This window comes from Sceloporus undulatus, chromosome 5 (assembly GCF_019175285.1).
Source record: "Sceloporus undulatus isolate JIND9_A2432 ecotype Alabama chromosome 5, SceUnd_v1.1, whole genome shotgun sequence".
Classification (NCBI taxonomy): Eukaryota; Metazoa; Chordata; class Lepidosauria; order Squamata; family Phrynosomatidae; genus Sceloporus; species Sceloporus undulatus.
Genome location: NC_056526.1, coordinates 7,594,414 through 7,609,401, shown reverse-complemented (window position 1 = coordinate 7,609,401; position 14,988 = coordinate 7,594,414). Strand labels below are relative to the sequence as shown.

The window sequence follows — 14,988 nt, the reverse complement described above, 5'->3', positions numbered from 1 at the left end:
TATTATTATTATTATTATTATTATTATTATTATTATTATTATTATTATTATTTTATTAAAACCATAGACACATAGAGTTGGAAGGTCATCAGGTTCAACTCCTTGCTCAATGCAGGATTTCCAGCTAGAGCACCCCCAGATTTACTTCTGGTTTTAAAAATACCTTTCTTGGACTTAAAATGCCCTCCATCAAAAATACACGGCAAAAATGCCCTACACAGCCCCTTAAAGACTTTTTGTTGTTGTTGTTGAGCGAGAATACAAAAAATGGTTTTGAATTCTTCAGGGCCCAGAGGGGTCACAAAAACAGCCTGGGAAGACTTCATACAGCCCATGGCCCACCTTTTTTCTATGGGGTTGTCACCCCAGCTCTCTTTGGGATGGCAGCCTCATGACCCAACAAACAGGCAAAGAGAGACAAGTGTTTCTTGACCAGTTTTATTTTGCAGAGTCAGGCCTGAGACAGACGGGCCGAAAGGAGCATGGCAGCAGCAATACTAGGGTTCCGGACTGCGCAGGAACCGCACAGTCCGGAACCCTAGTATGTAATGGTGGCGGCCTGATGGCAATGTCCCATCCACATGGCCGCCACCATTTTCACATAGTGTCCGCACGTCGCGGCACACCTGTTACGTCATGAGTGCGCCATTGGCACATATATATATTCCAAAAAGCAAACCTTGATTTTGTCATTTTATATAAGGGACACTATTTTACTATAGCATTGTATTTAATGGAACTTAAACATCCATGGATTTTTGGTATCCACAGAGGGTCCTGGGACCAAACTCCAGTGGATAACAAGGACCACTGTAGTACTAGATGTCAGGCACAAAGGCCTTGGGATGGTTGACTGTCTTGAATCAGCTCACTAATACTCCAAGGTATTCAAACTATCCCATCACAGCAAGTCTGTTTGGGTTGTCTTTCTTTGTGATGCTAAAGAGAAACAAAAGGCACGTTTTCAAAGGAAAAATAGAAATAAGGCAGATAAAGAGATATACTTACTCAGTAAAAAGGGGAACCTTTGGCATTTCCTTGGGCACAGGGAAGATCCCATTCTCTCCCACATTGGCAGTGAAGTACACGCCAGCCACGCTGGTCACCCGATTGCCAGGAAATTCAACCATCACTTTCTCCTTGCCATGTTGATATGACCAATGCCAGGCCTGTCCTCCGATCAACAGCCCGCCACCTCTTTTGACAAACTGCACAAGGTCATCAGCCATTGTGTCATCATAGGCATCCAAGCAGTAGACCCCTAGAGAGTCCCCAAGTGGCACTCCGGCATGAACTTTGACTCCACCGCTAAGGAGCATCTCAGAGAGGGCAGCCATGCTTTTGTGGACCCCCACCTGTTCTGTCTTGGACAGCTTGAGCCACTCCAGAGCATTTTTAATCAAGGGCAAAAACTGGGGAAGTTTCAGCATTTGTTCATGGGCCGTGACCACTATCCGGCCTTCCCTGTACTGAGAGGCAGCAATGAGGACTTCACCCTTTGAACTCAGAAGAACTGGGAAGGACTGGTCTCCAGTGAGCAGAAGCTGACAAGGATTAAAATTGCCAGTGACCTTAAGAGACTGGATGCCTTTCACTAGAGAGGCATATGAATTTTGGGGATCCATTGGAACAGCTGGTCCACTGTCCTTTGGAACAGCACTGCACTGTTGGATCTGAAGAAGAGATATAGAGAGATCAATAACAATCTATTTAATTTTGCCAATTCTAAGTCTACATCACTCACATTTTTGCACCAGGTGTTCATAAACAACTGTAAGAGCTGTGACATGATAGCCATATTTAAATATTTGAAGGGATGTCATACTGCGGATAGAGCAAGCTTGTTTTCTGCTGCTCCAGACAACAGGACCTGGAACAATCGATGCAAGCTCCAAGAAAAGAGATTCCATGCCATTAGGAGGAATTTCCTGATGGTAAGAGCTGTTTGACAGTGGAAGACGCTGCTTCAGAGGATGGTGGAGTCTCCTTCTTTGGAGCTTTTTATGCAGAGCAGAATGGCCATCTCTTGGGAGTGCTTTGACTGTATCTTCCTGCATGGCAGAATGGGTTGGACTGGATGGCCCTTGCGGCCGCTTCCAACTTAATGAGTCTATGAAATGGATTTTAACATTATCGCAGAGGCACTCCGTTATGAGGTAATGTCAAGCATCTTCAGATGATGAGGAAGAGCAACTGCACACTTACCCTGTCCTACTACCACCTGCTTTTTCCTGACAGAGGGATCCTCAAGACAGAGCAAATGTGTTCAGGAGATGGGTGGAGGTTTCACTATTTATTGCTGTAATTCCCAGGGATTTTTTTTAAAAATCCAAATGATATTTCTGTTTGGATTATTTTCTGGTAACCTGGCACCATTTACAATCCTGGGATTTGTACTTTGTTGTGGCACCAGAGCTTTATGTCAGAGAAGACTAAATAACTCACAAAACTACAAACCCTCACAAAACTACTGCATTAATTCTGCAAAGTAGATGCAGCCAAACTCATATATCCTGAAGGGAACAAATGTCCTTCAGACCATAGGACAACCTCTGCAAACCATGACCTGGTTTAAGAAATGTTTGGAAGAGCCCTAGAGTGGATTCACAAAATTGCTACAAATTGCACCCCTCAAAAATGTGACAATATGGTGGGGAAGTAGCAGCAGAACAGACAAAATACTAGGTACTATACTATAAGGAGTCACTCTTCATCCTGGAAGAATTCTGAGTTGGATTTGGGGCCCGAGAGTTTTTTGGGCCCAGAGGTGAAACACTCAGTGGGATTATTCAACTCTGGTACATAAAATGGCACCAGGTTGCTTCCCCTCTTCGTCCTGTTTTCCATCCTCTGTGCCTCTTCATGTTCTTCCAGCCTTCTTCTTAATAGCTGGAAGGAATTAGTCTTGGGAAGAGAAGTTTAAGAGGTGGCATGATAGCCATATTTAAATATTGGAAGGGATGTCATATTGAGGATGGAGCAAGTTTGTTTTCTGCTGCTCCAGAGATGAGGATATGGAACAATGGATGCAAGCTACAGGAAAAGAGATTCCACCTCAACATTAGGAGGAACTTCCTGATGTAAGAGCTGTTCCCCAGTGGAAAATACTTGCTCAGAGAATGGCGGAGTCTCCTTTGGAGGTTTTTACACTGAAGCTGGACAACCATCTGTTGGGGGTGCTTTGATTCTATATTCCTGCATGACGGAATAGGGTTAGACTGGATGGCCTTTGTGGTCTCTTCCAACTCTATGATTCTAAGAAGGAAGAAGGTGGAGTCAAATTGTACAGTGGCCAAATTGTTGATGAGTTAGTCAAGCAACTGTCCATCATCTTTCATTGGCAAATATACATAGAGTGGCAGCGGCGTGCCTCCAGTGTTTATCTCCGTCTGTCAGCCTGCTTGGGAGTGGCAACTGTACCACAAACAGTTTGTGTTTCTTTGCTGCTGTTGCCTGACTATGCAGCAATAGCCCTGCTTGCGTCTTATCTGGTTTACAACAACCAATCTATCCAACCACAGGAGAAGCACTGTAATTGCTTGTCTTCCCTTTAATAAAGAGTGGCTGAATCTAGATTATTTTTAGCACAACAAGGTGGACAGAGGAATCCGAGACAAGTTTGTTATCATGTTTAACGACAGCTGGTAGAAAGACACCAGCACTGCATTCTTCACACTTCTGACTTGGGATGCTTCGCTTCTCCTAAGGACCAGCATTACTGGGGTAAGGTGGCTTCCCTTCTCCTTTTGCTTTGAGAAAAATTCTTGGTATCCTGTGGCTGTTACTTTACCTGTCCCACATCTTAAGGCCAAATGGTATATTAAAGGAAAAATGTATTAGTGTCATCTTAACTTCCCACCATGCGTTTTCTCAGAGCTGTGCACTTCAACAAACACAAGCATCTTCACCTTCCAGTGACCAGTCATAAAACAAAGCAACAATCTACGTAAGATGTGGAGTTGAGGAAAGCATATGCAAGGACAAACAGATGCCTTCCATTATTTAAAGGAGCATTGCTTCTAAATATGGGCTATCTTTATTATCTATTTTGATGCTCAGGACAGTGTTTTGCACTACTGTATTAGGAAAATAAGGAACAGCGCATTCCTTAACCTTTTGTTGGTGCTTATGTTGTTTTATACTGATGGTTTTTATATTGTACATGTAAATGTTGTTAACCGCTTTGATTTGAAGAAAAGCGGTATATAAATAAAATTGTTATTTTTATTATTTATTATTTCTACTTTTTCTCTTTCAAGACATGCCTATTTTCCTCTCTGCTAGCATCAACTGTTTTGCATTTGCTTGCCTGTAATTCTGATAACTTAGAATCATAGAGTTGGAAGAGACTGCAAGGGCCATCCAGTCCAACTCCCTGCCATGCAGGAACTCTCCATCAAAGCATCACTGACAGATGGCCATTCAGCCTCTGCTTAAAGACCTCCAGGAAAGGAGACTCCACTACACTCTGAGGGAGCTTGTTCCACTGTCTGGAAATTCCTCCTAATGTTGAGGTGGAATCTCTTTTCCTGTAGCTTACATCCATTGTTCCGGGTCCTGTTCTCTGGGGCAGCAGAAAACAAGCTTGGTTCTTCCTCAATATGACATCCCTTCAAACATTTAAACAGGGCTATCATATCACCTCTTAACTGCCTCTTCTCCAGGTTAAACACACCCAACTCTCTAAGCCATTCCTCATAGGGCATGAGACCCTTCACCATTTTGGTTGCCTGCCTTTGGGCTAGTTCAAGCTTCTCAACATCCTTTTTGAATTGTGGTGCCCAGAATGGGCTTCAGAGGCAAAAACCAAAACGAATGTCTTGTCTGTGTTCTCTTTCTGTTTCATATTGTTTTCTTCCCTTCTCATGACTTCCCATTAAATACTAGATGGTAAGTTTGAGCATTGGACTACAACTTTGGAGACTAGGGTTCAAATCCCTGCGCAGTCATGGAAACCCACTGGGTGACCTTGGGCAAACCACACATTCTCAGCCTCAGAAAAGCCCTTAGGGTTGCCATAAATCAGAAATGACTTGAAAGTGTATCACAACAACATCAATATTTTAGAGAAAAGGAGTCATAACTGTTCTCAGGGAGGTTTTTCCCAAGGTGAACGTGCACAGATTTGCATTGGGAGGTGAAGGAACAATATCTTTGGCTTTTGGGCTTTTTTTTTTTAATGGAGACATAGAATAAGGACATTGTTACATCTTCCTCCCTGAGGTCCATCAAGCTGATTAAAAACAAACTGTAAATTAATCTCAATATTAAGGCTGCAAGAATGTTTATACATTATAAGGTTGCAAGAATGTTTTCTGTGAGCCTCAAATATAAATACTGTATAAAAGATATTTCAGGTGTCTTGCTCAATTCTTTTTGGTTTTTGATGAATTGCTGCCTCAGTCAGCAACTTCCAGCTTCACTCCGAGTGAAGACCAGAGTCAGGTGGCATATCTCAAAATAACATCTTTAGCATGAATGAAACAGCTGAGTGGTTTCAGGTTGCTTCTGGGAAACTGCTCTTAATTTGAAAAGGTCCTCAAGAAAAGCTGGCCATTGAGATTAAAGTTTCTGATGCAGAGTTTGAATAACAACTTAATAACATTGTGGTGCTTTTTTAAAAAAAAAATCCTTGGAAGAGTTAAATTCTTTTAGGAATAGCTAAAGGATGAAGTCTCATTTGAATTTTTGAACCCTCCAGTTGAGAGGAAATTCATTGCACAGCATTTCCATAACAATTGGGAACTCCATAACCGTGTCATTTCCACGGAACTGTTCTTTGGAATTGTTGAAAGATAAATTGTGGTCTTTCCAAGACAGCTAGGAGAAGTTTGCAAGCCTCTCAGATACTACTGCAGTCTTTATGTTACCACATTCCCAACAAAATTTCATAATAATAATAATAATAATAATAATAATAATAATAGAACCAAAACCTGTCACAACTTCACATGCAATTGTAAAGCCTGTCTGAACAAAATTGATGCCAGTCCCAAACAGGGAAGAACCCAAGTGTGGAGAGGTACTGTACTAACTATATAAATCAATGGTTTGACTTCACCTAAGCAAGTTAATTGTGTCTGTTTGTCTCTGCACCTTCAAGTCGCCTGTTGATTTATGGTGACCCCCCAAGAAATTTCAAAGGGTTTTCTTAAGCAAGGGATCCTCAGAGGTGGTTTTGCCACTGAAAAAGAGCCTGCAGCACCTGGCATTCATTGGCAGTCACCTATCCAAGTACTAACCAAGGCTGAACCTGCTTAGCTTTCAAGATCAGACTGGATCTGGTGCTGGAAGGGTCTTCAGCTTGTACAAAACAATTAAGCCATTCAAACAACTTTTCATTTGGGAAGAAAAAAGAGTTAGAGTAAATAAATGGCTTACCGTTTTCAGAGACTTCTCTTCCAAAAGAGTTATGCTGTTGTTGCTGTTAACTGCTGTCCAGTTGACTTGGTCTTATGGAAGCGCTATGGATGAGAGACTTCCAAGCCACTGCAAGTCATCACTGAAGTAGCTACTTAGGAAATGATGCTGAGCAACCAGGCTGCAACTTTTTATCTGTGACTTGGATGAAGGTTGTTGATGAATCATAAGTGGTACATTTGCATACATGGCCATAAAAGAGTAAAAAGGGCAGTCAGAAGAAACCAAAGCAGATACTTGATAGATTTACTGCAGAAGAAACACATGACTTCATGGGAGACAATGAACATTGTAAAAGGTTATCAAAAATAAATGTGGAAGCAAAACTTCCTAGTACCTCTGTACTATGTGTATTTAGGATTTCAGGCAAACAATACAGGAAATGAGACTGAAATGTAATTTCTCATACCCTATGTATTGAAAAACATATGGAAATGTATCAGGAACAAGAATGCTTGTGGCATCCCCTGGAAAGCCCAGGGGGTGCACCCCCTCCCAGGATAGCAATGTCTACCGAGAATAGGATGTGATGGCCTCGCTGGCAAACCACGAGATCATGACTCACCTTCTGGTTGACAATGCTTTATCCATAATTGGATAAGCCCATGTTGATTCGGCTGAGACAGTGTACACACCCTGCTCCCCTTTGCTAATTAGAAATCTCCTGAGTACACATTGGTCCCTGATTCCGCAAATTGCCTTCTGATGTACAATAAGATAATGTAAAACCTAATGTAACCCTGATGTCAATAAAAGGAGCTGGCCAAGACCTGGCCAGCAGAAGAAGCTTTGCACCCCCATTCCTGTCTCTGCGTCTCTCTGCCGCGACAGCTGGTGACCTCGACGTGATACGGAGAAGGTGGCTCTGGCCCAGCTCACTCGACTGGAATAGTCTGCGCGCACATCCTCAAAGGATCCCGTGAGTATGGGAGGAACGTTGACCGCCAAGCAAAGGTCTCACGCTAGGGAGTTATAGTTAAGCGGTTGTCAGGGGATAAACAAATCACCCAGAGAGACATAAAAAATTTAGTTGCAGAGATCTCATGCCAGTGTCCCTGGTACCCAGAGAGGGGAATACTCTCTGCGGAGGAATGGGAGAAGATAGGCAATCATCTTAAGGCTGAGCCTCGTGCCGCACCACCCCATTTGATTGCCTGGCAGGTGGTAAACTCGGCCATGGGACGGCTAAGCCAATCCACGGCCCCCAAATCCTGCCCACAGCCCCCCCCCGCTCCTTTAGCCACATTAGCTCCTCCAGGAGATCCACCTGGTTACCCCGTTCCAGTGGTTGCTCCTCCCTTATCGCCTCTAAGGCCCCGGCTGGGAGCAGTAGAAGCAGGAATAGCTGAAGCAAAGAAAAATCCTAAAGTCAGAACACTAGAAGTGGCCTGGCTTTAAACTCTACCTGAGTTGAAAGGTGGAGGGAATGCCAATAAATCCCTAAAGGTCTTGGCCAAATTTGTTTTGGAGCAAGTGGTTTTAACCCAGACTCTTCATTGGACAAACTTTTTAAGGTATCCACCAACTTCAGCTAAAAATTGGGTCTAAACCCTAAGCCAATCACGTCTAAGAGGCTTTACAGCTTCACGACAGACTTGGAGGACATTCTTCCAAGGAAAGGAACAGTAAGTTTTCTCAGCTTTTCTGCCCTTCATCCTCCCACTGGAGGATAAGACTCAGATAAGCTCCCAAAATTGCTAGGGCTTTCCCCAATAAAATGAAGAAAGAGATTAAAGAATTGATAGCCCAAGTCAACCTCCTCAAGGAGGAAAATTCCATTTTGGCAGCCAAGGTTCAAAAATGGGAAACAACGTCAAATCAAGAACAAACCATTTCTCCATCGCAGAAGCATGTGTAATGGCAGATTTGTTAGGTCCCTTAAGTCAGGAAACGAGCATAAAATGGATGATTCGGGCTGCAAATAGTTATCCATATGCTGCAGGATTTCATCTGACACAGTTGGCTAGGCTGTGCATGTCCTCTGTAGACAGAGACAACCTGGAAGCAGCAGTGATGTGTCGAAACCTTTTGTCCCAAGATATGTACTCCTGGATGGGATATATCTTGAGCCTATTGTGGCCAGGATAACTGGCCGAGGATTTATACTACGCACAAGAGCAAAAAACAAATGAGGGTCCAGAAACATACATGGCTAGAAAAATGTTGCTTGCAAGAATAGCTCTCCCCTCTAAAGCTATGAATAAAGAGTTCATGGGTGAAATATATAGAGGACTTCATCCCAAGAGCAAGGAGTCTCTGGGATGCCAAATCAAAGAGTCAGAGCTATTTGCGGGTTGGGAAACCTTTTCCCAGCACCTAAGGCAGCTCTCTTCGAAATTTCATCTAATGATAGTGAGAGGAACAAATACCTAAAGGTCAAAAGACAATTGGGCAGTTTAATGATTACAGCATAGCATGGCCAAGCAATCTGATAAAGAGGAACAATGGGATTGTGAAGGATTAACCAGAACTGTGGAAACTTGTCAGGAAGGCAGGAAGGCAGGAATTAATCAATAAACTGGTTTTGGGAAATGTTGAAAGTTAACCCCAAAAAGAGATGCTGTTTAAACTATGCTTGCATTTTTAGAATGTATAAAAGGTTTGAAGAAAGACAATTGGGTGTGACAGTCTTGGAATTGCCATTTAGGCAGCTGTCATCCCGTACCGAGATTAAAGATGTGCTTATTTTGAGCTACAATCGGACTCTGAACTTTCTTTGTTGCTGGGTGCTCCAAGGACCCTTACAACATAGGTTAGGAGGGCTTGCTACCCTCCCCCTTCAATAGCACAGAGACAAGAAAAGTCCCGAGCCCCAAAGAAGAAAGCTAGGGAAAATTCCCTTAAAAAACGCTTTTTAGATCCATCTAAAAGCCCTACTCAGCCTTCTCTCATTCCCCAAAGAGAGATGGAAACACCCGAAGGTCTGCCTAACCATGGCAAGCAGAAATTGCCAGAGACCCCCAAGGGACTCCATTCCAGGAGCCCCTATATTACTAGTTGCTCTGTAAATCTCAGGAAAGCAAGCCCCCCTTGCCCAAACGGAAAGAAAAATGTCTCACTTTCTTTTGGAGACACCTCTGCTACTGTTCGGACTACAGTCTACAAACAGAGAGATGAGAACCATACCCCAAATAAGCGCTTCGAGGCCAAGAGGGTCAAAACCCCAGAAAACAGGGCATGGGTTCAACCACAAAACCCCAAGCTTTGGAAACCTTTCCAGCCAGACATGCCAGAGAAAGGGAACTTCAGAGGTCATATTTCCCATTCCCGTGGTTCAGATTGGAGTGGCACTGGGAGATGTGTTTCCTGGAAGAGGCAAAAGCCCAGCTCCCTGGGAAAAACAGTGAAAATGGATGACACAGTCTCAGCTTCAAACCAGCTTCTTGACCAAGAGGTGAGGCACACTGTTTCAGCCTCAGCTCCCAGAACAAAGACCTCAGAAGGTAGTTCTCGGAAAGGAATTGTAGAAACTGCTCTTTGAGAAACTCAAAACCCTGCAGGCATTTTAAACATTGCAGAGAACTTTTGTAAGTGTTGGGATCTTAAAAGACAGGAAGTTTTTCCTTCCCCTCAGTAAGTCCAGTTTATTCAGTAGTCTGTGTTTTTTTGTATTTCTGCATTTTCCTTTGTGCCCATGAGGCAAGTGGATAAGATCATTCAGTAGGAAATTCCAAATTCCCTCTCTTCTGCTCCTGCTTTGCAAATTGAGATTGAGAAATGTCTCACTATTTTCTGTTGCTGGCACTCTACATGTGCTCAGGCAGAGTGACACTGTCTCAACTTTTTGTCTCTACATTCTGTTTTTAGAGAATTCTGTATGCCTTTAGTTTGTTCTCTCCTATTCAATTGTGGAAATTGTAAAGGGACAGGAGTTTCTAGGTTTTTCCCCCCCACTCAAATCTGTGTTAATTTTGCGTTTTTGGTTGTGATTAAGCATAATTGAAATTCTCTTTGGATGCACAAATCTTACAGACAGAGAGAACATACCGTTTTATGGAATAAAATCAGTACTTGGAGTGTGCTTGGAAAACTATGTCTCATTCTTCTAGTAGTCAGCTTGGCTTGCCCTCTGTCTCCTTTATGTGTTTGATTTGCCCAGGCTTGGCTGGAGAATTGCAACAACTAAAGGTTGTTGTAGATCCTATTAATTGTTGCTTGTTATCTGTTAATTTGCTTGTTTGTTTGGCTGATTGTGATTTGCAAATCTGAAGACAGCTCCCTTCTTTTAGTCCAAAGGTCTTTGCTGCATTGGTTTTTCGATAGGGATTAATTCCTGTTCTCAAGTGTCTTTTTCCTTGCTGTTAAGCCTCACTTTGGTCAGCATAGTCTATCTGTAAAAACTGTCTTGGCTAAAGTAGGAAAAACGTTTTGTCTAAGTTGCTTTATATTCTCATGGCTAAAGGACTACATATCCCATCTACCTAAATTGTGGTACATGTTTAGAAACAGATTCTAGTTCTCTTGCACCTAGAAATTGTTTGTCTGTCTGTTAATGTGTTTGGATTTGTGCTACACTTTTGCAACACATAAGCCTGAATTTCTTGTACAGTACTCTTCCTCCATTTGTGTTGTTTTGCTTCCTTCTTTTATACATTGTTTCCTAGAGAGAGAGCTTCTCTTACCAGCACAGTCTATCTGTCTCTCTTACTCTTCATCTGGGTTAGCTATAGTGGGATTACTGGGAGGGGGGAAACCCCTCCTTCTCCTCTGCCTTGTCCTTTTTGTTTAATCCTGTACTCCATAGGTCTGCTTGCAGAAAATGATTTGCTAAAATAGATTTCCTCATTTTTGCTAAAATTGGTATCCTACCTTCTTTACTAAAGTCTGCTATTGCCATTCTTCTATGTTCTTCCCTATGGATAGCCCTCTCTGTTTCAAAGTAAAAGGCACATGCCTTACATTTTTCTTTCAATCTCAGAGGTGGTACACCCTCTCAATTAAAATGGTGCAAATATCCAAAATTTCTTTCTTGAATTTTGCCTATGCCCAAAAGTCCCCTCTTTCTCCTTTTTAATGACCCCAATAGCCTTGTTCTATAAAAACAAAAAAGGGGGATTGCACCCCCCCCAATCAACACAAAAAGGTTGTGAACCGGGCCATATCTGCTGTATTTGATTTGCCTGGAATAATTTAATTGCATTGTCTGATTATTTATTTCCAACACAGAAACATTTTTCTTCATTTTCCCTGCTGCTGTGACCCTTGGTGTGATATTGACAGTTGCCAGAGACAGCGGAAAGGACCAGCAACCCCCGTCATTTGGGGAAGAGGTTGTGCAGCAGTGTCAGCCCCAATAGGCACAGTATGGACATCAGCCAAGTATCTTAAACCTGCACACGGCATCAAGGCCTTCAGAACCTAATATTTCAATCCAATCAACAATTTCACATGATGTTAAATGATGAACAACATGAACTTAGAAATGCCACTCTGGACAATGGAGCAGCCATAGACTATTCACTTTTGCTATGTGAAGACATCAAGATATGTGTTGTTTCAAATTGTCAGATAACTCTTGTTCCATTAATAATTTGATTGAAGAACTACATGATTTACCTGACTCAGGTCCACCAGAACATTGGGTATTCTGGATTATGAAGCTGATTGATTTACTATTTGCCAGACCTTCATTGGCTGAAAAGACTTCTTGTATATGGCATTATCATTTTTGTGTTATGATCCTATTTTACCATCTCATCCAATGTGTTCCTGCTTTGTGTTCTAGGCTTTTACAAAGGACAATGACAACCACGGAAAAGCAGCTGGTCGCAGGGTATGTACACCAGCTCATAAAAAACAAAAAAGAGGGAGATGTGGCATCCCCTGGAAAGCCCTCTGCCGCGACAAATGCTTAACTAAAGAATCCACTGAACATGTACATGTACAGTAAAGCATAGGCTGAGTCTTGTTTATCCAAAATGCTTGGGGCCAAAAGTGTTTTGGATTTTGGAGCTTTTCAGATTTTGGAATATTTTGCATAAGATATCTTGGAGAAGAAACCCAAAGTCTAAACATGACATTCTCTTATGTTTTGTATGCACCTTATACACATATCCTGCATGTAATTTTATACACAATGTTTTAAATAATTTTGTTCATGAAACAAAAATTGTGCCAATTAAACCATCAGAAAGCAAAGGGGTCACTGTCTTAGCCACCCAAGTGAACAATTCTGGATCCTGGAATATTTGGATTTCACAATTCCAGATAAGGGAGACTCAACCCGTAGTGTTACAAGGAAAACAAGCTTTGCTAAAAACTGCAGGCAGTCCAAAATGATATAATGTTATTAATCCAGGTAAAGTTAAGAAAATAGCAGGTGTTATGAAGTGTTCGAGAAGGAAATTGAACCAAAAGTGGCCCATGGAACTGCACATAATGTAAGCAGCCTAAATATCCAGATATGCATTATTTAAGTCCACTTTAAGTCTAAATGAATGTAACCCTGAGTTTTGATATTGTTTTGGAGGCTTCTCCAGTCAGAATGTTAAATTACACAGACATCAACAGAAAATTAATTTCATTTCACAGCATAGTAACATTGCTGAAGAACCTTTCCACAGACTGATACCTTCATTTCTCCTGATAAAATAATTGCAGTATACCATGAACTTTGACTATCTTTGTATATAGTGTGGTGTAGTGGTTTAAGTGTTGGACTATGACTCTGGAGACCAGGGGTCGATTTCATCTATGAAACCCATTGTGTGACCTTGGGCAAATCACACTCTCTCAGCCTCAGGAGAAGGCAGTAGGCAAACCTCCTCTGAACAAATCTTGAAGAGAAAACCCCATCATAGGTTTGCCTTAGGATTGCCGTAAGTTGGAAATGACTTTAAGGTGCACAAGAGCAACAACAAACAAGTGCCACAATTATCCAGTACTTGCTTCTTTCTTTATGCTCATAGAAAAGCAGAGAGGGCAGCATGAAGGAAATGAAAGTCAGATCTAGACCTCTGTACCAGAGGTACAACATTTTTAAAGACTGTAACAAAAGAAAACAAGCAAGTGGAACTCACTTGTCATGTGTTTAGGATAGCATTCTTTCCATATACTGCAGGGACTAGGGTTGTTTCCTATGGTGAGATAGGCATGGTGCTGTACTCCCAGCACTGGCATGTCCTTTTTAAATATCTGGACTTTGTACTTTCTTGAGCCACGTGGCACACCTACTTCGTTCCATGTACATGATAAGAAGCTTGCAGGAAGGCATCAAATACCTGTTTCTGAAATGTTGTGCAAGCAAAATAGCTCAAGTCATAGAATTTTACCTACTCTTCAAAAAATATTATTTAATTCTTTTAGATCTTGGTATGTACCTTAGGACAGAGACACGGTGTACCAGCAATTTGATTTACAGGATCTGAGTGATTTGGAAAACACTTCTGGGAAACTCTGGACAAGCGTCCAGTTTTTATTTTTATTTTATATAAGTCAGGATGTATTCACATGTCAGAAATGTTTTATTTTTTGGCAAGAGAACTGTATTGATGCACTTCAGGGAACTGCACTAGAGAATTCTACGGAGCTCAATAAACTCCAAATCCCAGGATTCTATAAGATGAAGCCATAGTAGTTATAGTGGTCTCAAACCATGCTCATTCTCTATTGTAAATAACCCCAGATTTCTACCTGAGCCTTTTCTTGCAGTCAGAATACAGGCTGAGTCTCCCTTATCTGAAACACTTGGGACCAGAAGTGTGTTGGCTTCTGGATTTTTTCCGACTTTGGAATATTTGCATATGCATCACGAGGGATCTTAGGGATGGGACCCAAGCCTAAACATGAAATCAATTTATGTTTCATATACACCTTATGAACATATCCTGTAGGTAATTTCATACACAATATTTTAAATTATTTTGTGCCTGAAACAAAGTTTGTGTACAATGAACCACCAGAAACCAAAGGGTGTCACTATCTCAGTGGCCCATGTGGACGATTTTGGATTTTAGAGTATTTCAGGAATATCAGATAAGGGATACTCAACCTGTACCCCAAATGCAAAACTCTGAAAGCCAATTAATAAAACATAAGAAAAAGAACAACATGTACAAACAACCAGTTCTCATTCTTCTGGAAACCCATCACCCAAGCAAACCCAATGCTTGGTTGTGTCACCTTGTTTTGACTGGGCAGCAGGAGCACAGTATGGCTATGGTCATAGACAAACCTTTCTCCTGTGCTCAGACTGGTTGGTTTTCTGCCTCCACAGGGCTTAAAAGGAAAAGGTAAAGGTAAAGGTTAAAGGTAAAACCTTTGACAAAGTTGTCATGTCTGACTGTAGGGGGTAGTGCTCATCTCTGCTACTAAGCCAAAGAACCAGCATTGTCAAAGACGACTCCTTGGTCACATGGCCAGCATTACTGCATGGAACGCTGTTACCTTCCCACCAAAGTGGTACCTATTAATCTACATGCACTTTTACATGCTTTCGAACTTCTAGGTTGGCAGAACCTTCTTTAAACCACAGGGTTTAGAGAGGGCAAATAATGAGAGTGAATCAAGCTCTGAGGGCATGGCTCACTTGATGCTCTTTTCGACATGAGAAAAGCTAGATGGTGTTCA

The 14,988-nt window shown here is 41.9% G+C and overlaps 1 protein-coding gene across 2 annotated transcripts in view; it reads right to left on the bottom strand.

The window, feature by feature from the left end:
- LOC121932289 (TRPM8 channel-associated factor homolog) overlaps positions 1 to 13,478 on the bottom strand; it is a 24,881-nt gene extending 11,403 nt beyond the window's left edge. Inside the window, exons 1-3 of one of the 2 annotated variants that reach the window (XM_042470866.1) lie at positions 13,440 to 13,478; positions 6,382 to 6,561; positions 1,009 to 1,673 (exon numbers count right to left, since the gene is read on the bottom strand). In XM_042470866.1, the coding sequence (XP_042326800.1) occupies positions 1,009 to 1,625 (617 nt within the window). In that variant the 5' untranslated portion in view covers positions 1,626 to 1,673; positions 6,382 to 6,561; positions 13,440 to 13,478. Of the gene's footprint in view, positions 1 to 1,008; positions 1,674 to 6,381; positions 6,565 to 13,439 lie in introns of those variants that run through there. The other variant, XM_042470867.1, reaches the window with a different exon arrangement.
- Between the last annotated feature and the right edge of the window lie 1,510 nt (positions 13,479 to 14,988).